General features: G+C 40.1%; 1 protein-coding gene across 3 annotated transcripts in view; it reads right to left on the bottom strand.

Moving 5' to 3' along the window:
• Window positions 1–22,661, bottom strand: part of atr (ATR serine/threonine kinase) — a 128,360-nt gene that overhangs the window by 2,520 nt on the left and 103,179 nt on the right. For 2 of the 3 annotated variants that reach the window (XM_048246206.1, XM_048246214.1), the window contains exons 41-44: window positions 16,517–16,660; window positions 5,228–5,378; window positions 4,831–4,987; window positions 3,983–4,136 (exon numbers count right to left, since the gene is read on the bottom strand). In XM_048246206.1, the coding sequence (XP_048102163.1) occupies window positions 3,983–4,136; window positions 4,831–4,987; window positions 5,228–5,378; window positions 16,517–16,660 (606 nt within the window). Of the gene's footprint in view, window positions 1–3,982; window positions 4,137–4,830; window positions 4,988–5,227; window positions 5,379–16,516; window positions 16,661–22,661 lie in introns of those variants that run through there. The other variant, XR_007193741.1, reaches the window with a different exon arrangement.

Here is a 22,661-nt window from a genome sequence, read left to right as displayed (position 1 = left end):
TTTCCCCTGACGGGTAGCTGACGGGGGAGGAGAAACCTTGACTTACCTGACCTTTTGACTTCTTACACTCCTTCCCGCTCCCTCAGATCCTCTAACCAAAATCTCCTCTCTGTCCCCCGCACCAGACTCTACCCTAGGTGGCAGGTCTTTCAGCGCCATGGCCCCTAAGCTCTGGAATTCTCTCCCTCAATTCCTCCCTGACCGTCCCTCCTTTCCTTTCTTCAAAGCTCACCTCAAGACCTTTCTGTTTCAGGAACATTTTTCACCTTCCGCCAACACTTTTTTTTGACTGTGTTTTTGTGTTGTCTTGCTCTGTTTGTGTTGACTTTGTTAAGTGACCTTGAGTCTGAGAAAGGTGCTATATAAATAAAACATATTATCATTATTATTATTATTATTATTATTTTAAGGAGTCGTATCAAGACAAATTTACTCAACTGAAAACAATACCAACTAGATTTTTTAATCTGGATATAAGATCAATCTTTTGCAGTGTGTTATTTACCTGAAGTTGTGGTTCCTGGTTATTTAATGACATTGTTTGACATTTATAAATAAAATGAAAAACATTTCTTTCATTTTGTAAACCTAACACGTGTCAGTGTCTCTTTATTCTTGTTTTTTCCTAGTAGAATGAAGTACACAGAGAAGTCATCATCGGCTAGTCTGTACTTCAGCTTTTCTCTTTCCTCCCCACAATTGATTTTGCCTCTTCAGAGACATCCCATATTTAGCTATGCATTATGCTTAGATGGTTAAAACATCTTATTTTTGCTACATGACCATTATATATCTGTAGCCTGGCTACACGCACATTCATTTTCTCGTATTTGAAACGTGGTTTAGGAATCTCCAGAGCCGTTTATTGGGCGCTACGAATGTCTATCAAATGCGTCTGTACGTAGCTCATAACCGCTTCGGTGTGTCGTCATAGTCTTGCTGTCCCCCCTCCGTTCTGTGATTGGTTCCTTCGTTGAGGTGAAAACGAAGTCCATGGAATCCAGGCTGCCTAGCAGCGTGAATAAAATCGCACGCCTAAGGCAGCATGGGAAAACCCAGGCTAATATATCTGTGTATTTTTGGGTCAGATGTCAAATCGGGGAGTGAAAACATTCTACTTTATTCTATTCTACTTGTAATGTGTAGGTATTAGTACATTTATCATAACTTTTGAACAAAAGGTGACACATTGATTAAGTTTTTTTCAATGAGTAGAGGACACAATTGTGAATCTCATACATTCTAGGTTTTTCTCTATCAACAGAAATTGGGGAGAAAAAAATTAGATTATCTTGACAAACTGATATTTTAGTTTTTGGGGTTGAATTTTGAAGTATAAGTATAAGTACATATACTCTTTTGATCCCGTGAGGAAAATTTGGTCTCTGCATTTATCCCAATCCGTGAATTAGTGAAACACACTCAGCACACAATGAACACACAGTGAGGTGAAGCACACACTAATCCCGGCGCAGTGAGCTGCCTGCAACAACAGCGGCGCTTGGGGAGCAGTGAGGGGTTACAGTAGGTGCCTTGCTCAAGGGCACTTCAGCCGTTCCTACTGGTCAGGGTTCAGGTACCGGCAACCCTCCGGTTACCAGTCCGAAGCGCTAACCAGTAGGCCACGGCTGCCCCCAAAATGTTGATAATAATAATAATAATAATAATGAAGATATATATATAAAAAAAAATAATGAGTGTTCTCCACAAACTATTTTATAAAATTTTAACGGGCTGATCCTGATTACAATAGTGGTTATATTATATCTCTGTCATGTAACATAACCACACAAGCCTTTTTGTGCCACAAGGGCATCAAGTATGAAAAAATGGAATGTTCCGTGCAGTCTGCAGAGTTAAACATCGGAATTGATCCAGAATTTCACAATCTTGAACCCCTAGCATAAAATCGTAAGAGAACCGTGATTTTAATTCTAAGCAAAAAATAAAATGATTCTTATTTTATCCAGAATCATGCAGCCTTAGTTGTGCATGGAAATCTCGGTAGATCAGCAGATTAGTAGATTCTGAAACACCCAAACCAGCCTGCCTGGCACGAACAACCTGGCCACATTCAACGTCACTTAACCCTTAGAACCCTAAGCTGTTTTTAGGGCATTTTCACCACCTTTATTCATAAGGATTTATTTTGGTCATTGTAAGTGCCACACACACATATTATATATGTTTTTTTTCAGCAGAGTCTAGGCTATCCAGATCTGCCATCATTTCATGTATTAATACTAGCATTGATTTTATTTTGATTTTTAAAGAATTAAAATATAAAAATCATATTATAAAAATTCTTATATTTTGACCTTTATCTCACCACAGCAAGCTCTTAGCTCTACATGCATTTCATGTGTGTGTAGGGCAGACTGTCCTGAAACGGGCAATATAATTGCCATGTTGGAGGGATACTCTGGGGCTGAGCAATTTACAGAAATATGCTGTGTGTGATTTACGGAAATAAATGCCATTTTTTATTTAGCGATGAAAAATGACCATTCTGTGCTCCATATCTGTGACACGAACTGATCTGACCTGACTTGACCCAAGTTTGCCTGTTAGCATGTGTGACTATGGTGTATGCACTCATGATGATTCTCAACTTTTTACTGCATTGCCATGAACAAAGTAAAGGCAAAAAAGGTGTTTCTTTGTTGAACAAATTGGGATGCAATGTGAGCCTTGAATTGGATGCCATGCAGGAATTTGCTAGGATCTCAAAACCGGATTATGAACATGTTTTGCCATAGAGAAACACACGATAGCGTTGGATTATAAACATGCTTTGCCACAAAAACAGACAAAAACGTGGGGCTATATGTCCAGCTATATGAAGTTATTATTTTGCTGTCACTTCGTCTGTTTTATAACCCAGAAGGATGTATTTGGTATCAAATGATAGCTCTGTGTCTCCTCTTTCATCTAACATACGTGGCATATATATCCGATCATGGGTCCGCGAGTAATTACTCCGAGAGTAATGGGTGTGCAGCGTTGGTTTGTGTACATGACATTAATATTTTGCAATCACTTCGTCTGTTTTTATAAGCCAGAAAGATTGATATCCATGGTACCAATGGTTAGCCCTGTTTCTCCTCTTTCATCTGATATGCTTGCCATATATGCGATCACGGGTTCGCGAGTAATTCAAACGAGAGTAATGGGTGCGCAGGTGAACGCCGAGAAGTATAGACTTTTAAATATGATGCAATTTTATTTAATTTCATGATTTTTTTTAAATTTCATACTTGATCGTACAGACAAGTGCGTAGTCTCTTTGGAAAGCCCCACTTCTTCTCTGTCATAAAATAAAGGTTTTATCTCGTTGTGATGAACAGTCGCGGAGCAATGTAACAGAGAAGAAAGGGTGTGTTTTTTGACGCACTTTGCGTCAATCGGGTTCTAAGGGTTAAATCACCTTTCTCCCTCATTCTTACCCTGGAAATCTAGAGTTCTCGCGAGAGTGTCTGCAAGAGACTCTGGCAATGAGTAATGATGCACGTTACTTTTGCCCCTTGCATCGCGGGGAACCAATCACATCGGTGTATCTGATATAGGCGGGCCAGAGGCGAACTAAACAGATGACGACAGCGCTGCAACGTTAGAGGTCAGTAAACATTGGTCGTAGTGTTATCCAATTGCGTCGAAGTCCGAAATCATTCAGAGTAAACATTGGTCTAGTGTTTTCCAATTGTGTGCAGTGAGATTTTCAAATGTATGCTTGGTGCTGCCCCTCGAGTTGGGCCATTACATTGTTCGCGGCCAGACTCTTAATCTTTCTAGATTACCAGGGTCTGGATTTTCCAGGCTACCTCATTCTGATGCTTAGTTTGAACTTCAGCAGATCCTCTTGGCCATGTCTACTTGTTAAAATACATTTAGTTGCTGCCATTTAGCTATACTTGTGTGTTGAACTGTTCAACTGCTTATTAACGCAACATCCAACCATTCATAAATGCATACATGTACAAACCTTGTTGAAGAGGCAGTTGAAATCCACATGGACACATTCACCAGTCAGAGAATCAAACAATATGTTTTCTCCATGACGATCTCCTAGCCCAAGAATGTAGCCCACCATGGACATCACAGCAATGGAGCGGCTATACGCTGATCTGCTATTATACCTGTAACCATGCACAGCAATTATGCTTTAAAGTCATATATGTGTTACATTGTCATATTCTAATGACAATTATTGGCACCACTGCCTACCTAGATGTTTAATATCAGGATCTTTTAAGCTTTAAGATTAAGATTTAAGTCCTTCAGAAGTCTGAATGTGTCCAATTGAAGATATTTGCACAATGTATTTTTCTGGGAAAAGACTTCATGCCCCCTGCTTACCCAACATTTTGGCTTGCACAACACTACCACTCTCCTATGCATACTCGTCTATCTCACAATACTGGTTTTCTATGGAGTTCAGTTCAGAAGACTGAGATGACAGAAGCTTGGTTTAGTGTTCAGTAAATTCTTTTTGTGTTGATCTAGACATATGTTCAGGAACACTGTCTTGCTGAATGATCCAATCTCAACCAACTTTTAGTGTCTTGGCAGAGGCAGACATATTTTGATTTTAAAATGTCCAGGAATTTCATGGAGTGAAATAATTGGGCTTGTTTGTTGATCGGCTGTAGGAAGTCCCCAACCAATAGCACAAGGAATGTAACATTGTTATCTGCGCATAACTGTAAACTACTGCTACTATAAATTTACAGCATGGGGCAAGCAGACATTGAACTATTTCCAAATAATAATAATGTGTTGCAAGAACAAAAAAAACACACAGGCCATTAGAGAACAAAAGAAAAGATCTACCAGGAGGTTGGATCAGGAAATGTTCTCAAAAACCACTCATGGAAGACTGGAGGATGGGACGCGCACAACACCTCTTTGAACAACTTGTACTTCTCTTGAAAGGATGCCGTCTTGGGTAGAATATACTTTCTGATCTGCTTTCCAGTCATGTAAAGACCTAAGAGGACAAGTCAACAATTGCAAGCAAATAAAGTTTGAATCAAAAATCCTATTTTCTTTATAATGCAGTGCAAACATTTTAAGCTAGTTGATTCCCAGCATCATGAATTCCTGAAAGCTGAATGCCAGCTGCCTGAAACACATATGCATATAGACAAATTCCACTGTAAAGTAAAAGTTATTTCAGTTAGATTACACTCTTCATAATGTCTGGGTTGGTCACTGAGAAAGTATTTACCTCTTTCTTTATAGAGGTCCATGAGGATGTGACGCAGACCGGCTGTATTGTTTACCCACTCGATAAGGCCACACTCCTCACTTAATGGGATGACAGCATATGTACGAATGTGTAGATCTCGCCTCCGGGACTCAGCATCTTTCCGCAAGCACTAATACGGAAAGGGAAAACAACAGGGACAACAATGCTGTTGTATTTCCTCATGCACATGCATTTTCAGAGCAACCAACTCCATCAGACAGCCATCAAACAACCCCCAAAGAAAGTCTACAATTTTTAAATTTTGTTCAGTCACAGTTGACTGACCACCATGTAAAAGCCTCTTTGGTAATCAACCTTTATTGGTGGCCAATCAGCGAAACTGAGAAGGCAGCCATTTTGTTTCTATGTTTTCTTATTATTATTCCCCCGCCATTGGAGTAGGGTTGGGCACCTAAACCTGGTCCTAATTTGTAACCGGCGCCGAGGCAGATGGTAGTAACGACATCGAATAACAACATGGAATTTGGTGTCTCATTTTGATGCCACTTCAAATCTCTGGCGTTTTTAAAACACTTTATAAACACTTCAAGCTTAAAGCAGAGGGGTGCACCACATAGTGGACCGTGTTAGACAGCTCGCCATTGCCAAGCAGCCTACTTTAAAGCAATATCACAAGCTCTTGTCAAAATCTAGCAAATACCTACACAAAAGCAAAAGGCTATGAAACAACACCAACAGCCTAGTTTACACAAACACTTGCTAATGCACTAACTGGCATCTATTTGAAATGTTATCAGCAAGTTGTAATGTGAAAACTTCGTTTCATGATATGTTCTGATAACTTCCGAACTTGTTGCCATGACGCCACTGCGTTCGGACGCCTATCTGCGGGCTCCTACCACACTGTGCTATTATTTAATATTTTCCATTATTTTATTTATTTTATTTACACCAACTGCACTGGGCCGTGCAGCGTATAGTCGCCAGGCACTGATTGACATTGGTTTTATGGAAAACAATGGACTTTTTGACAACTTTTTCACGGAATCAATCTGCCCGAGCGAAATTCTCAGGAATGCCGATGAGCGCACCAACTTCAAAAGATGCAAGCGGAGAAAACATCGCAGAAAGCGGGCCGGAGTCCGAAATAGGCTCAGAATTCGGGCTCACTGCCCATCGTTGCCAAGTGTCCTATTAGCCAATGTCCAATCTCTGGATAATAAGCTGGATGACATAAGGGCACGATTGAAATACCAAAGAGACATACGTGACTAACATCTTCTGCCTAACTGAGACGTGGTTAACACTGTCAGTGCCGGACCATGCAATTCAGCCTGCTGAATCTCTCTCTGTACATCGCATGGACAGAACGACGGATTCTGGCAAAACTAGAGGAGGGGGGGTATGCATTTTTATGAACAACAGCTGGTGTGATAGCCGGAATGTCAAGGTACTAGCAAAACACTGCTCACCTGATTTGGAGCTCATCACTGTGAAATGCAGGCCATTTTATCTTCCCCGGGAGTTCACATCAGTCATCGGCACCACCATCTATATACCACCTCAAGCGGACACTGATACAGCACTTAAGGAGTTGTCCGGGACTGTCGGAAAGCAACAGAATGACAACCTGGATGCAGCTGTGATTGTGGCTGGTGACTTCAATAAGGCCCGTCTCAAGGTCATGCCGGATTTTTATCAGCACGTCAAATGTAACACCAAAGGGGAGAGGACACTGGATCACTTCTACACCTTGTTCAAAGATGGATACAAAGCCAAGTCTTTTCCTCCTTTCGGCAAATCAGATCATTCTGCAATATTCCTTATGCCCAGGTACCAGCAAAAACTGAAACGCGAGCCTCCAGCCATGTGTGAGGTGACGCTCTGGTCAGAGGAGTCTGAGAACATGCTCCAAGATGCGCTGAGCATTGTGGACTGGGATGTGTTCAGATCTGAAGAGAACATCGATGAGTTTACAGAAGCAGTAGTAGGGAAGCTTGTGGATGACACTGTTCCCAAAGCCATCATGAAGACATACCCTAACCAAAAGCCATGGGTAAACCACTCCATCCGCGATGCTCTGAATGAACGAACTGCTGCTTATAACTCAGGACTTCTATCTGGAAACATGGAGGAATATAAAGCTGCCCCATACAATCTACGGAGAATGGTGAAAGAAGCCAAGAGACGGTATGGGGAAAAGATCCGGTCCCAGTTTGAACAGTCAGATTCCAGGTGTATGTGGCAAGGGCTACGGACGATGTCGGACTACAAATGACCAACTTCCACCATTGTGAACGCTGACCCCTCGCTGCCAGATGAGCTCAACACATTCTACGCGTGCTTTGACCAAAACGCGGAGGACATCACTCAGGCGCATGTTGAATGCACGTCAGTCCTGTCAGGCCCAGTGTAGACTGCAATCATGACGCTCTCAGAGCATGACGTGCGGAGAGCATTTAGGAGCGTGAACACCAGAAAAGCGGCAGGTCCAGATGGCATTCCTGGACGAGTATTCAAAACCTGCGCAGATCAACTTGGTCCTGTATTCACCGAAATATTCAACCTCTCTTTGGCTCAGTCAACTGTACCAACTTGTTTTAAAAGATCAACAATTGTTCCTGTTCCAAAGAAATACTCACTAAGTTTGAAGATCTTGGACTGAATTCATCTCTGTGTAAATGGATTTTTAACTTGACTGGTAGACCCCAGGCCGTGCGGGTGGGTAGTCACATCTCTTCATCCCTTACTCTCAATACAGGAGCGCCACAGGGATGTGTTTTAAGTCCATTGTTGTATTCCCTCTACACATACGACTGTACAGCAGTACATTATTCCAACATCATTGTCAAGTTTGCTGATGACACAGCAGTAGTTGGCCTCATTTCAAAGAACAATGAGCAGGCTTACTTGAGTGAAGTAGACAGGTTATCCAACTGGTGCCAGGAAAACAACCTCCTCCTGAATGTTACGAAGACCAAGGAGATGTTTATAGATTTCAGACGTGATCAGCATAAGATGTATTAACCACTTATGATCAATGACTCAAGTGGAAAGGGTAGACAGTTTTAAATATCTTGGAGTCCATATTACTGAAGACCTGACATGGACCAAGCACATTAATTCACTGGTGAAAAAGGGTCATTAGCGTCTTTTCCACCTCAGACGCCTCAAGTACTTCAAGCTACCTCAACAACTAATGAAGAACTTTTACAGAACCACCATTGACAGTGTTATCACTGGCAGTATAACAGCTTGGTATGGAAATAGCACTGAGCTAGACCGTAAAGCTCTGAAGAGAGTAGGACGATCAGTGCCCTACCCAACCTACAGGAGATGTCAGTCGAGAACAAGGAAAATTATCAGGGATCCCAGTCACCCCAACAACTGCCTCTTCTCTATCCTACGGTCTGGGAAACGTTACCGCTGCCTGAAGTCCAACACAGAGAGAATGCGGAGAGGTTTTTACCCCCAGGCTATCAGGATTCTAAATGAGGATTGTAGCAGGAGCACCAGCATACAGTACAGGAGCCTAAACACTTTGCACTTTCTTTCTTTATTCTTCTTCCTTGTCTATACATATATCCTTTGCACAGTCTTGGAGTCAGTGGAACAAGCATTTCACTGCATTTATAGGCTACCTGTATAATGTATGTGACAAATAAACATTTGATTTGATTTGACATAATGACATTAATCCTTCATATGCATGAGGCCTATATAGCATTACGATGAATTTGAAGACCATGCTAAAAGTTTGTTTGTAAGAAAACATAAATGTAGGCGACAATCATACTTCTGCTGCATTGATATTCCTGATCTGTCAATGAGGTTACGGAACCATCACCGCATGTTATCGCTAATTAAGCTGCTCTGATGGGAGGTAGCCTAATGTTTTGCACAGCTGCTGTTAAAATGCCAACTAAAAAATTATTGCGTTTTAAGGGGGAAGACACAAAAGGTATTGAAGCATTTGAGAACACTTTGGATAAACTTGAAAGCTGACTCCATAGATAAGACTGCTTGCAATTGCCTTTGTCTATGACCTGGCAGCCGTTCTAACATTTAAATATATGGCAAACCTTCTGCACTGGATAATCTTGAAAGTAGAGGAAAGATTGATTAGGCTACTTGCCATTATGTGTGCATCCATGGTAAGACGTTTTAACATTTAAAGTTATGGCAAGCCATCTGCAACTAGAATTATGCCTAGAAGCAATGAAACTACAGATATTGATAATAAACAATAAATAATAAATATATAGTTCAATGTCATGTTCAAATTGGTCTTTTCAATCAAAAAAAGGCATTTTATTTTAAAAACGAAGTACCAGTTCAGGCATCATTTTGGCACCGGTACCTTTTTAAAAGTATTGATCTAGCACTGGTATTGGATAAAACCCAAACGATACCCAACCTTACATTGGAGTCTATGACAGCCGTGTGCAATATGATTAAAATGTGCTCAATTTACCTCTAAACCTACCACCAATGTTGGACAGAACTCATAATTGGCCTGCACAGTAGCAACAAAACTAAAAGCAAACACAACATTCCTATAGTGTCTTGTTAAAAGTGTTGTGGCTCCTTTAGGAGTTCTGGAGCATCCTATAGTCCAACTATCCAACTTGATGTAACTATACTGTACATCATATGATTTTGATATTTACAGATATCTATAGCAGTGGTTCCTAAACATTTCTGGCTCACGGCACCCCTAAACATATCTCTCTCCATCCACGGCACCCCTATTTTTTACTTTTTACTCTCAACATCCTTTGTGCCATATTTGTACTTCATGCCATTTTATTTAACCTTATGATATGTTGGATAGGCCATAACTGCTTTAATTATAGGTATAACTATGAGAAGGTGAGGTTTCTCTCATTTTTGTTTCATTCAAATGAACCACTCTCTTTAATTCAACTAATTTAATAGAACTTTTGAAAAAATAGTGAAGAGACCATGAACAGAAATATCAGGAATAGGCCTTCAACTAAAGTGCATAAAACGTCAGACGTTATAGAGAGCCATATCTCAGAGACAATATCTCATCTCAGGTAGGTTAGCATGGTTTTCTAGTTCTAATTAAAACGTTATCTTTGTCCTCATCCATGTATCTCAAGTTTGCAATCAGCTGGCAAAGGCCATTGGCATCAGTGGACTCATCTTCTATGTTAAGCGCAAATTTCCCCCTTAAAGGGCCATTCACACCAGGAACAATAACAATAATGATAACTATAACCATAACGATAAAAGCATCCACACGGACCAACGATAAACAAAGTCTTTCCTTGTGTTGGGCCTAATGAATGTGATGGCTAAAATATGATGGCTTCTGATTGGCTGTTAGCTTTTTATTGTTCTCAAAATCACTTTGAAAGTGATCGTTCTTCATGTCGTTATCGTTATAGTTTATGTGTGAATGTCGTCATTCATACTAACAAGAACAATATTTTTAATAGTTAGGCCTATCGTTACAGTTATTGTTCTTGGTGTGAACGGCCCTAGCCGTAGTTTCTCATTCAGTACAGATTCCATGTCCTCCGACATATCATCAATGCAACATTTAATCGTGTTATCAGAATGGGAGATTTTTTCAATTTCTTTTGCAGCGTCTGGCCCTAGCATTAGCCTACCTCAACCACTTTTTGCAAGCTGGCAATATAAGTGACTCAGCTAGTGTGGGGCTTTTTGGATTTAGCAAGCAACTTGCCAACTAAAGTCAGACACACGCATGGTAGATGGCATGCATACGTTCGCTCTGTGTGACATTGTTTTAAAATATTCAATGTCTTTGTTCTGGTGTGCCGGGTGCTTGGTCTGCACATTACCTCGCCAACAGTGAACCCATACTGGAGAGTCGCTAATGCTATTTCTCTTCGCTGATTTTGTCTGGTCAGATTCTGAGATCTGTTCCTGTGGAGGTGGATGCACTCTCTTTAAAAATGTATCCATTGCGCCTACCTGCACTTATCTGCCGTCAATACAAAATAACGAACGAACTGTTGTTGACGTTACACCCTGAATCAACAGTGAACTGTATTGTTGTTTGTGCTGCAAAGAACATGCTGCAAGAATCAACATTATTGAAATGAATTTTGAAATTGATATAATGGCCAATTTCTTTTTCTAAGTCATTAAATTATCAAGCCTTGGACCATTCCACGGCACCCCTGAGCATGCGTCACGGCACCTCAGGGTGCCGCAGCACCCACTTTGAAAAATCCTTATCGATGGGCTATATTTAACATTTATTTTCTATTTGGCCTGTTATGAAATCATGCATTGAACATGATGCACAGCTCAGCTTTAAGAAATGTAAGTACCGTATTTTCCAAACTATAAGTCACACTTTTCCCATAGTTTGGCTGGTCCTGCGACTTATGTTCAATTATATATATTTCATATATAAGTCGCACCTGACTATGTTTTTAAATGTTAATTCATATTAACTGACATGAACCCTACATGAAACATTACCATCCGTCAGCGATTAGTGCTTGCATTATGCCTGAAACACACATGCATACCTAAATCTTCAAATTATGGCCGGATTCTATTTGTAGCCGGGCCTTAGATTCGGACAAATTAAGGCCAGTAATAATTGCCTACATTGTTTCGATTTAACTCATATAAGAGCTCTTCTTAATATTTTATATTGTTGGTTGTTTTTTTTGTTTGTTGTTTTTATGAAAAAAGTTTGCACACTCCTTGGTACTCTTTTTTGAGTTTATTTTCTCATGATTTGGCAGATAACGTTTCGACCTTGCGGTTTTCCTCAGATTCACTTGCAAATACAAACCTGGTACATGATCTAAATCACCTGTCTAGAGGGGTGGAGTCAGCTCAGTGATTCATTAACCCTTGCAGGTACAGCATGCAAGCGTGTGGCGTGACTAAAGCCAAATAAAAACATTAGATAAAACCTTAAACTTTGTACAATAACACAAACAGATACATTCATCTACAAAAAATAGAGTTCATCATGTATAAAATTCAGTAATCAATGCAAATACTGTTCACAGTCCATATTAGAGGAAAGGTCTAACGTCAAAATCTTAATTGAGCCCCCTTGGGGCCAAAGTTTCCAGGTGGTCGATCCAGAAGGCCTCTCTTTTTAGAAGCAGGTTTTCTGTGTATTCTTCTCTGCGGTGTTGTTTAACTTGTTCTATCCCTATAAATCTCAGTGTTGAGAGTGGGTGTCCTGATTGGTGAACCGCCAGAGGACATTCATTCAATTTCATTGTTGTTTCTGATATTACTTGTTTACTTATTCTTATCTTCAGGTCCCGGCGTGTTTTATTTACATAGGCTTTCCCACAGGTACATTTGATCAAGTAAACCACATTGGTAGTGCTGCATGTGATTTTACCTAAGTTCTTTCCTGTTGTAGGGTGGGTGAATGAGTGACATTTGTATGTGAAATTGTCTTGTGCACAACGTCCCGTCTGGAATGTCACTTAGAAAATGTTGTGGTGTTGGTGGATAGTCCACCTTGTTCCTCAAATGGAGAACACATCCATGTGCTCTCGTGTTATAGGCTGCTTCTGGCTGACTTATTTTAATTCATGCATGAACTAATTCATGATTTATGTTTTACTTGATTCCTTATTAGGGATGGGCATAATTAATCGACGATTGATAGTTGATCATTAAGAATTTCGTCGATCACGTTAATTTGTTGTCGATTAAACTAATGCAGGTTGCGTTACATAGTGTGTCTTGAAGCAATGAAATGAATTTCATTGTGTGGCAGCAATTAAACATTATAGGCTACCACTCGGGGACAATATTTGACGCTATAGCCTAGGCTACTCAGTTACCTACGAGATTCCGTTTTGATTTATGAAGAGTTCACGGTGAAGTGTAGCGTGGGACCATTTTATCGTTTAAAAAACGATAGCGTTAGTTCACTGCAAACACTGCGATGTAATAATTGCCTACCAGAAGTGCACGAGCAATAGAAGACATTGTTTAACTCAATGAAATAAGAGCTCTTCTTAATATTTTATATTGTTGGTTGGTTTAATACCTTGTTGTCAATGAAAAGTCGTTGTCCTACACAATGGGTCTCAACACGTCGCTCTCAAGCGCAGTCACTTGCCGTCCCCTTCTGAGCTTGCCAGAGGCTGAAGCAGTAGCCTAGGCTACTTGTAGGCTACTACATTTTAACACAATTGTTGCCACGACTGGAGGCATTCCAGCGTACGAATTTAATATAGTAGGCCTAAGTCATGCAATTCAAACGCAATTTAGGCTACTTGGCTACGCAATAAGATTTCCATTACAGCACAGCGCACGTTTTGAATGAATGAAAGCGGCTGCCTTGCTCTTGCAATAAACAGCGCGTGAAAATCCCGACTCTTTCAACTACATGAAATGTAGGCTAATAGTGAGCCATCATACCCCCCAGATTTCAATGTTCATCAGTCCCAACATTGAGCAATATAATCAAACTGTCCAAAAGTAAATTAAATCCCAAACGGAAAATCTTCTGCATGCTTTTGATAGCGGTATGCGCTCCAAACGAAACGCATATGTCTCACAATAAAACGCACGTAGAAATAAAGGCCTGCCCATACGCCTGCCCCAAATAAAGCCCTGTGCTTTGCGCAGTCTAAGAATTAACATGATTCTTTTTTATAATTTATTATTTTGGAACAAACGGGGGTCTCTGTTTAATCTGAACGCCAGCTCGCATTCCGCTGCTTTAGAGCACCGCAGCGCTTAATATCTTCAAGTTTAGCCTAACCGAACGTCCAGTTTAACTGTCACAAGTTATTCTTCTTGTGATAAAGATCTCATCAAGGAAAAACACGCTGTATTTTTGTATTTTCATTGCATTTTTAAATGTATAAAAAGTTAAATAAATAATTAATTTCAATATAGGCCTAGAAATATTAATGATTAATCAATAGTCGATCGTTAATTCTCCCGACGATCGAGAAAATTTAATCGAATGCTCATCACTATTCCTTATATCTCATTAATCATCAGGAATTGACATGTGTTCACAGTCTGTCATTTGTGACCTCAGACATGAACAGCACATCACCTAAAGCTTTAGGTATGGTGGGCATATCATTATGAATTATGATTTATTAAGCATGATCATGATTATTTATTTTTCTGTCAAAAATGTGGTCATCACTAGCCTGGGAAAAACCCAGAAGTACTTCCAGCAAATTCGAGATGCGCTCTGAAAGTCCGTCTGGCCAAGAACCCATTCTAGCCCATTTCCAATTTTCCTAGATCTTGGCACCAATCAGAACCCTTGAGGCGGGCTTTACACGATGCCGATAGCGCACCCTGTTGAAGAAGCCGGGGTTTTTAAAAAAAACATCAACGATGGCTGCTGCCGCTTGCTTGAAGCTGCCATCACGTTGGTTTAAGACAGATAGTTAGAAGTTTCTTAACTGCTTCCTTATGTTGGAATATGCACCATTGTACAAACATGTATGGGGTACCTATGTGATCTGCAACAGTGGTAGGCTACTGAAAACGGTTTGATATTCTGTTCATTTTTTAGGCCTAGAAGCTACAGTAGCTGGACACGTAGCCAACAGAAAACACATAGGCTACTTTTGAATTGGTGTGCTATGCGAGCATAACTCGAATGCTACACTTCAGTGTTTGCCTCGAAACAATTTCGGCATAATTGCTTTGAACGTTTCAGTCTCTCGTCCCCCATTCCTGCTTTATATGTCCCGGTCAGCCAGAAAGGAAGAATGAAACAAAATGCTTGTTTGAACGTGAACGGTTTTGTTCAGAGCTGAAAATCCAATTGTGTTTGACAGAGGGCAGATGTAAATTGATAGTGACAAATTTTTCAGTGTGGCACGATGTCTTTGTAAATTAGCCTATGTTTAATTAAAAAGTGGTTAATTCGTCCTGCTTCTCCCTACAACCAGACAGTGTTGCAAATTGTGTGTTTCCGTCACTCTGTCTCTTTCGTTGCTCTGATTGGTTTTTGGCCTCTCCTATTGCGTCCAAGGCATTTTGATCGGCGTCCGTTTGGGAATGCCCTTTGGAAATGGGCTGTGGACGAACCTTCCCCAGACCCACTCTCAGTTACGACTGAGAAGGGTCTGGTTTCAACCGGGCTAGGTCATCACTACTCGAATTCTGGTTTTAACACAACTTTGCAGTTCTCTAAACACATACCATTATTCACTATTTTAGTTGAGGGGCCACAGACATGATTAACCCGTGAGCAATTAACCTTAAATTCATGTAATCATGATGATCATGCTTAAGAAATAATAAATCCTAATGATGTTCCCATCATAACTAATGCTTTAGTTGATCTGTTGTTTATGCATGAGGTCATGAATGAGAGACTCTGAACTCACATAAATTCCTGATGATTCATACGATATAAAAAGGAATGAAGTAATCCATAAATCATGAATTAATTCACGCATGAATTCATGATAATTCATGTACCCTTACCGTGAAGTTTTACCCTAGATTTTTTTTATCTTAATATAAGATTATACACTTGGTTAGATATTGCTTTTTGCAGTACAGCAACACATTAAAAACTTTTCACAATTCAATTTCAATCATTGCTGTTTATGTTCAATGACATGTAAATGGATCAACGGCCCCGGCCGTGGCGCGAATAGCTGGGGCACCTGCACCGTACGCCGGCGACCCGGGTTCGATTCCCGCCCCGTGGTCCTTTCCGGATCCTACCCTGACTCTCTCTCCCACTCGCTTCCTGTCATTCTCCACTGTCCTGTCTCATTAAAGGCATAAAAAGCCCAAAAAATACTTAAAAAAAATAAAAAATGGATCAACCAAAAAATAACATGGCAAAAACATGTATGTAAATCCTACCTAAATCCTATCCTAAATAAACCCTGTGTGTACCTGTAGTGAGAAATTCCAGAGTGTATGTACTTTAACATTCATTTTAATCATCACCCCAGCCTTTGATCATGCCAAACCTTTTGTCAACCAAACTGCTCGTGACCTTTGTCAATCTTGCTCACATGACCCATTGTAACCACATGAGGACACATGAGGACACATGACGACAATTAATCATTTGATAATGAGTCCTTTCCTCTTGACATAATCAAAGAAGGTGGGCTACGCTTTAAATGCAGAGGGAAGACACTGCTCTGGAGGTTCAGTTGGCCACCGCCATAAGCGGTGAGCTATGCTGGCCTCCGAGCTCACATGCTGGCCTCCGAGCTCGTAGTTCTAACACCATTGTTAACCAATAAATGTTTCACCATGTTCTCAGTTTTCAAACCTGCCTCTGTCTGCTTGCACTCAATTTTTCATACGACATACCTTGTTTATAAGACAGTTGAACTCCATCAGCCTACAATCTTTTCTCAGATCATCCTTTGGTTTGCACATCATGGTGTAAGATTTTCCATCTGAACCCTTTAGACAGATCTTTTTAGGCTTCTGCAGTGAGGCCAATATCTCCACCTAAAAAGAAGACATGCATTTTTATATACATGCCTACATACATTATATGATGACTGGGTCTAATTGATTGGTGCAGTAACATAGAACCTATTTCAATGCAATCAATGTAAAGCGTGCTACAAATGTACATACTGTATGCCAGGAAACAGATTTTAGAGTGATAATATATTTTAACTACAAATGCAATTCCAAGGAATTACCAATGCATAAAAATGCAAAGATTGTGATGTAAAATATCATGTATAGTTAAAACAGATAATGCAGAGATGGTTACTAAGGTGTTGCTAGGATAGACATGGAGGTTATATAGTTTAATGAAAGTTGATAGTGTAAAAGTAGACAGTTTAAAAGTTGAATGTGAATAGTTTAATGGATGTTGATAAGCAGATAATTCAATGGATGTTGAAAGACAGATAGTTCTAAGTTGTTGATATAGAGATAGGCTGTATCCGAATACCCATACTAGTGTACTATATAGTAGGTGAGACGCAGTACTGTACGTCAGTCGTAGTACGTCAGTCATAGTACGTCAGTCATAGTACGTCCGAATACTTAATAGGCATCAAGTAGTAGGCGAAAAGTACCCAGATGGCCCACTTCCTCTACAGTATACAACAGTAGCTCACTACGCTATCCCACAATTCAACGGGAGCCCGATAACCGTAGAAGACGACAAGTCAACCCCAGAAAACTCAAATCAAACATGGCGGAGGTTACCACAACTACAGGAGCTGGCTGCCCAGTGTATACATATAAGTATCAAGAAATGCAAAATATGTTATGGAAGTAGGAAAAGTTGTATTATGGTCTTGTAATAGTAGGAGCCGGAATTTATTCATTTCATGTCGTAAGCAGGGGTAAACGTAAGCTTGTTGGCTGGTACTATGCAACAAAATCATTTGTCTGCTTTGGTTTGCCTTTTAATTGGGGCCAAGCAGCGAAGGCACCCATTGTGTTTGTTAGTTTTTGGGGGCCAAGTAGCGAAGCTGCGAAGGCACCCATTGTGTTTGTTAGTTTTCTTATTATTATTTAACATCTTTCCTCCGCCATTGGAGTCTATGGCAGCCCATAGAACCGTCTGGTGAAAAGTTGTGAAATTTGGCACACTGATTGGGGACAGTCCAATGATTAATTTCACCAAGTTTCATGCCGGCACCTCGAGCGCTCTAGCGCCACCAACAGGCCAAAGTTGGACGTGCGTACACGCACGTAACTTTTGACCCGTAGGCCCGATTGTCAAAAATGAGGTATCGTTGGATTCCTTGGACCAAGCAGAGTTCAACGCACTCTATGATGTCATTTTCCATTTTGGATTTTTTTAAAAACCTTTAAAAAGTTTCACGCCTCACATAAATTGGCCGATTTTCATGAAACTTAGTACATATGATCTTCAGACCAAGCCGCACAAAAGTTATCCCTTTTCGTCTTCGGAACTAAAACCGTTGTCTCATAACAGCCAATCCAAATTTGTGGCGAAGCCGCCAAACAGGAAGTCAGCTCATATCTCCGCAACCATTTCATGTATCATAACCAAACTTAGTACGGGGACTCATATCCCCATCAGGAGGATGTTCAAAAACTTTGGTGACCTTTCACCTCTAGGGGGCGCTGCAATTAGGAAAAATGTGTTTTGGCCTGTGGCTGCTGTTGTGTTTGGAATTAAAATATACTAGTGGGGTCTGTTAGTACTGTTGGAGGTCCATAGGCTGACCCAAGCCAAATTGTGATGTCATCTTAATTGATTCGGCCGCCATATTGGATTTAATCAAAAACACCTAAAAGTTTTCACAGGTCACAAAGTTTGTCCGATTTTCACGAAACTTGGTGCAGATGATCTTCAGACCAAGCCTCAAAAAAGTTATCCCTTTTTGTCTTCAAATCTAAAACCATTCGCCCATAACATCCAATTAAAATTGTCGTCAAAGCCGCCAAACAGGAAGTGAAGTGATATCTCAGCAAGGTCAAGACTAAACTTACTACATGTGCTCAGGACCCAATTAGGAGGAGGCTCAAGAAATTTGGTACATTTTGACCACAGTGTGGCGCTATAATCACAGGAAGTAGGCTCATATCTCAGCAATGCTTACACATATTGAAACCAAACTTGGTACATGGACTTGAGACCCCATCCTAAAGACGCACAATACATTTGGAGTCTTTTTACCACTAGGTGGGCACTATAATTACAGGAAGTAGGGTCATATCTCAGCAATGCTTTCACATATAGAAACCAAACTTGGTATATGGACTTAGGACCCCATCCTGAGGACACACAATACATTTGGTGACCTTCGTCCAATAGGGGGGGCGCTAGAGATACAGGAAATTAGCTCATATCTCAGCAACGCCTTTACGTATCGAAACCAAACTTGGTATATGGACTCAGGACCCAATCCTGAGGACGCACAATAGATTTGGTGTACTTTGACCACTAGGGGCGCTATAATTAGGAAGACTTTCTCGAATCAACACCAAACGTGGTACGTTGATTCGTGAACACATCCTAAGGACCCACCCACAATTAATTTGGTGTGCTTTGACCACTAGGGGTGCTATAATTATCCACACTTTCACCGATTTAAACCAAACTTGGTATGTGGACTTACATATGTGGAGTACATCTTGAGGACATACAATAAATCCGGTGACCTTCAAATCCAGTCCAGTCCAATCCAATCCAATCAAGTCCAATCCAATCCAATCTAACACAACACAGTCAAGTCCAGTCCAGTCCAATCCAATCCAATCCCAACTCCTGCTTAACTGCTTGGCCCCCTCATTGCTCCTTGCAGCTATATTTAATGTTATTTTTGTAATAATCGCAATTAAAGACAACCTTCTGTAGCTAACGTTAGTTTCAAAGACGAATTGGAGGGAGACGATTGTAACATCACGGTAACTGTTGATCAGTAAAGCTGGCGATATCTTGGACTTGATTAACATTGGCGTTAACGTTACTGTAACGTGAGGTGAGGTAAATTTAAGGTTGCTTCAAAAAAAGTATCTAACATTAGCGTTATCTGTCTACCTTAGTTTTGCCAGTTCTGCTGTTTTTGTTCACTATCTACTGTAAAGATGATGGATTAGTAACTAACAAGTACTTATGTAAAATAAGTTAAAACGTTTTGCTATCAACATTTTATTTAGAGTATCATTATTTTGTGTGATGTCTGCATGTTGTGTGACGTCTGCCTCGCATGTAAATGTTATAACCTTATAAGCAAGCTGCTGACATGGATAAATAATGCATGCTAAGTTAATACGGTCTTATATTCTGTTGCAGCTAAGGCAGACACACTGAGCTATCTAATACACAATCTTTTCAAATTGGATTTGTTGTTATACAGCGGGGGAAATAAGTATTGTATTAACTCAGATAATCCACCCATATAAAACATTTAAATATTAAAGTCCATAAGTAGAGTTACGAGTAAAAAAGTGGAATGGCACAGGAAAAAATTATTGAACACGCTAAGAAAAAAACTGTACACAAAGGCAAGGAACGAGCTGGAAGCTTAGTTGATCGTCGGGAGAATTAACAATCGACTATCGATTAATCATTAATATTTCTAGGCCTATATTAAAATTACTTATTTATTTAACTTTTTATAAATTTAAAAATGCAATGAAAATACAAAAATACAGCGTGTTTTTCCTCGATGAGATCTTTATCACAAGAAGAATAACTTGTGACAGTTAAACTGGACGTTCTGTTAGGCTAAACGTAAAGATATTAAGCGCTGCGGTGCTCTAAAGCAGCGGAATGCGAGCTGGCGTTCAGATTAAACAGAGACCCTCGTTTGTTCCAAAATAATAAATCATAAAAAAGAATCATGTTAATACTTAGACTGCGCAAAGCACAGGGCTTTATTTGGGGCAGGCGTATGGGCAGGCCTTAATTTCTACGTGCGTTTTATTGTGAGACATATGCGTTTCGTTTGGAGCGCATACCGCTATCAAAAGGATGCAGAAGTTTGTGATTTAATTTACTTTTGGACAGTTTGATTATATTGCTCAATGTTGGGACTGATGAACATTGAAATCTGGGGGGTATGATTAGCTCACTATTAGCCTACATTTCATGTAGTTGAAAGAGTCTGGATTTTCACCCGCTGTTTATTGCGAGAGCAAGGCAGCCGCTTTCATTCATTCAAAACGTGCGCTGTGCTGTAATGGAAATCTTATTGTGTAGCCAAGTAGCCTAAATTGCGTTTGAGTTGCATGACTTAGGCCTACTATATTAAATTCATAGGATGGAATGCCTCCAGTGGCGGCAACAATTGTGTTAAAATGTAGTAGCCTACAAGTAGCCTAGGCTACTGCTTCAGCCTCTGGCAAGCTCAGAAGGGGACGGCAAGCGACTGCGCTTGAGAGCGACGTGTTGGAGACCCATGGTGTAGGACAACGACTTTTCATTGACAACAAGGTATTAAACCAACCAACAATCTAAAATATTAAGCTCGTGCACTGATAGCCCTTCTGGTAGGCAATTATTACATCGCAGTGTTTGCAGTGAACTAACGCTATCATTTTTTAAACGATAAAATGGTCCCACGCGACACTTCACCGTGAACTCTTCATAAATCAAAATGGAATCTCGTAGGTAACCGAGTAGCCTAGGCTATAGCGTCAAATATTGTCCCCGGGTGGTAGCCTATGTTTAATTGCTGCCACACACAATAAAAATTCATTTCATTGCTTCAAGACACACTATGTAACGCAACCTGCATTAGTTTAATCGACAACAAATTAACGTGATCGACGAAATTCTTAATGATCAACTATCAATCGTCGAATAATTATGCCCATCCCTACTGTATATTTCTCCTAAATTCACCAAAAGTTAGTCTTCTAATGAGTCATGCACTACCGCGACCGCGATATGAAACATATTATGTACCGTTGAAAAGCTCTGTTTTTCCTTCATGACGTTGTGCAATCCAAATATGGACACTTCCTTTGTATCCGCAACCAATCGCAAAAGTTCAAAGGCGAGTCTAGGCTGAAAACAGAATCTTATTGGCTGTGTCCAAGGCTGTTTTCTCAAATTGAGTTTTCTGTCATTTTCCAATATAAACATCTCAGCCTACAGTATGTAGCTCCTATGTACACCAAACTTTCCAGTTATACACTTAGCAGTATTCTGAAGATATTTACAGAGGGATTTGTTAATAAATCATTCCAGGCCTGATTTGTGTGACATTTTAATAAAAAAAATGTCGAAAATCGATTTTTTAAGGCTTTGGACAGTATATTTTGATTTCCTAGGTAATGAAAGCAGATATCCTGAAATCCCTCTGTAATTTTATTTTCATCTATGTGTGTAAACAAAATGAATTTTTGTGATGAAAAGAATTATGCCCCTGGCTTTATCATATGTTCAGATCTATTATATCTACCAAAAATATATGCACAATTGTGCATATTTAATGAGATATTGCCTAATTGGCATAATTAAACATTCAAATTTCAAAAACGTGTAATACATTTTTTTTCATACTTGTGTAAGTAATTAAATGAGGAAGTTTCATGGTGATGTCTGTTATTTAAAAAATGTACCCTATTCACCTGTAGTGTCTCGCAAGGATGAAGGATGTTCCACATTATTAAGCATGCCACAGGTTTCAAGCAATATGGGAAAGAAAAAGGATCTCTCTGCTGCTGAAAAGCGTGAAATTGTGCACTACCTTGGACAAGGTATGAAAACATTGGATATTTCCCGAAAACGTATGCGTGATCATCGTACTGTGAAGAAATTTGTTGCCGATTCAGAGGACAGGCGGGTTAGTGCGGACAAAGGCATAATAAGAAAGGTTTCTGCCAGACAAATTCATAGGATTAACAGAGCAGCTGCTAAAATGCCATTGCAAAGCAGCAAAGAGGTATTTGCGAACCTCAAGGTGTAGGATCCTCAAGAAGTTTGCAAGTGTGCATAAACCTACTATTTGGCCACCCCTAAACAACGCTCACAAGTAGAAACAGTTCCAGTGGGCTCAGGTAT

The sequence above is a fragment of the Alosa alosa genome, chromosome 1 (genome assembly GCF_017589495.1).
Source record: "Alosa alosa isolate M-15738 ecotype Scorff River chromosome 1, AALO_Geno_1.1, whole genome shotgun sequence".
Classification (NCBI taxonomy): Eukaryota; Metazoa; Chordata; class Actinopteri; order Clupeiformes; family Clupeidae; genus Alosa; species Alosa alosa.
Note: the sequence above shows the minus strand (reverse complement) of the source record. Positions and strands in the feature narration are given on the sequence as shown.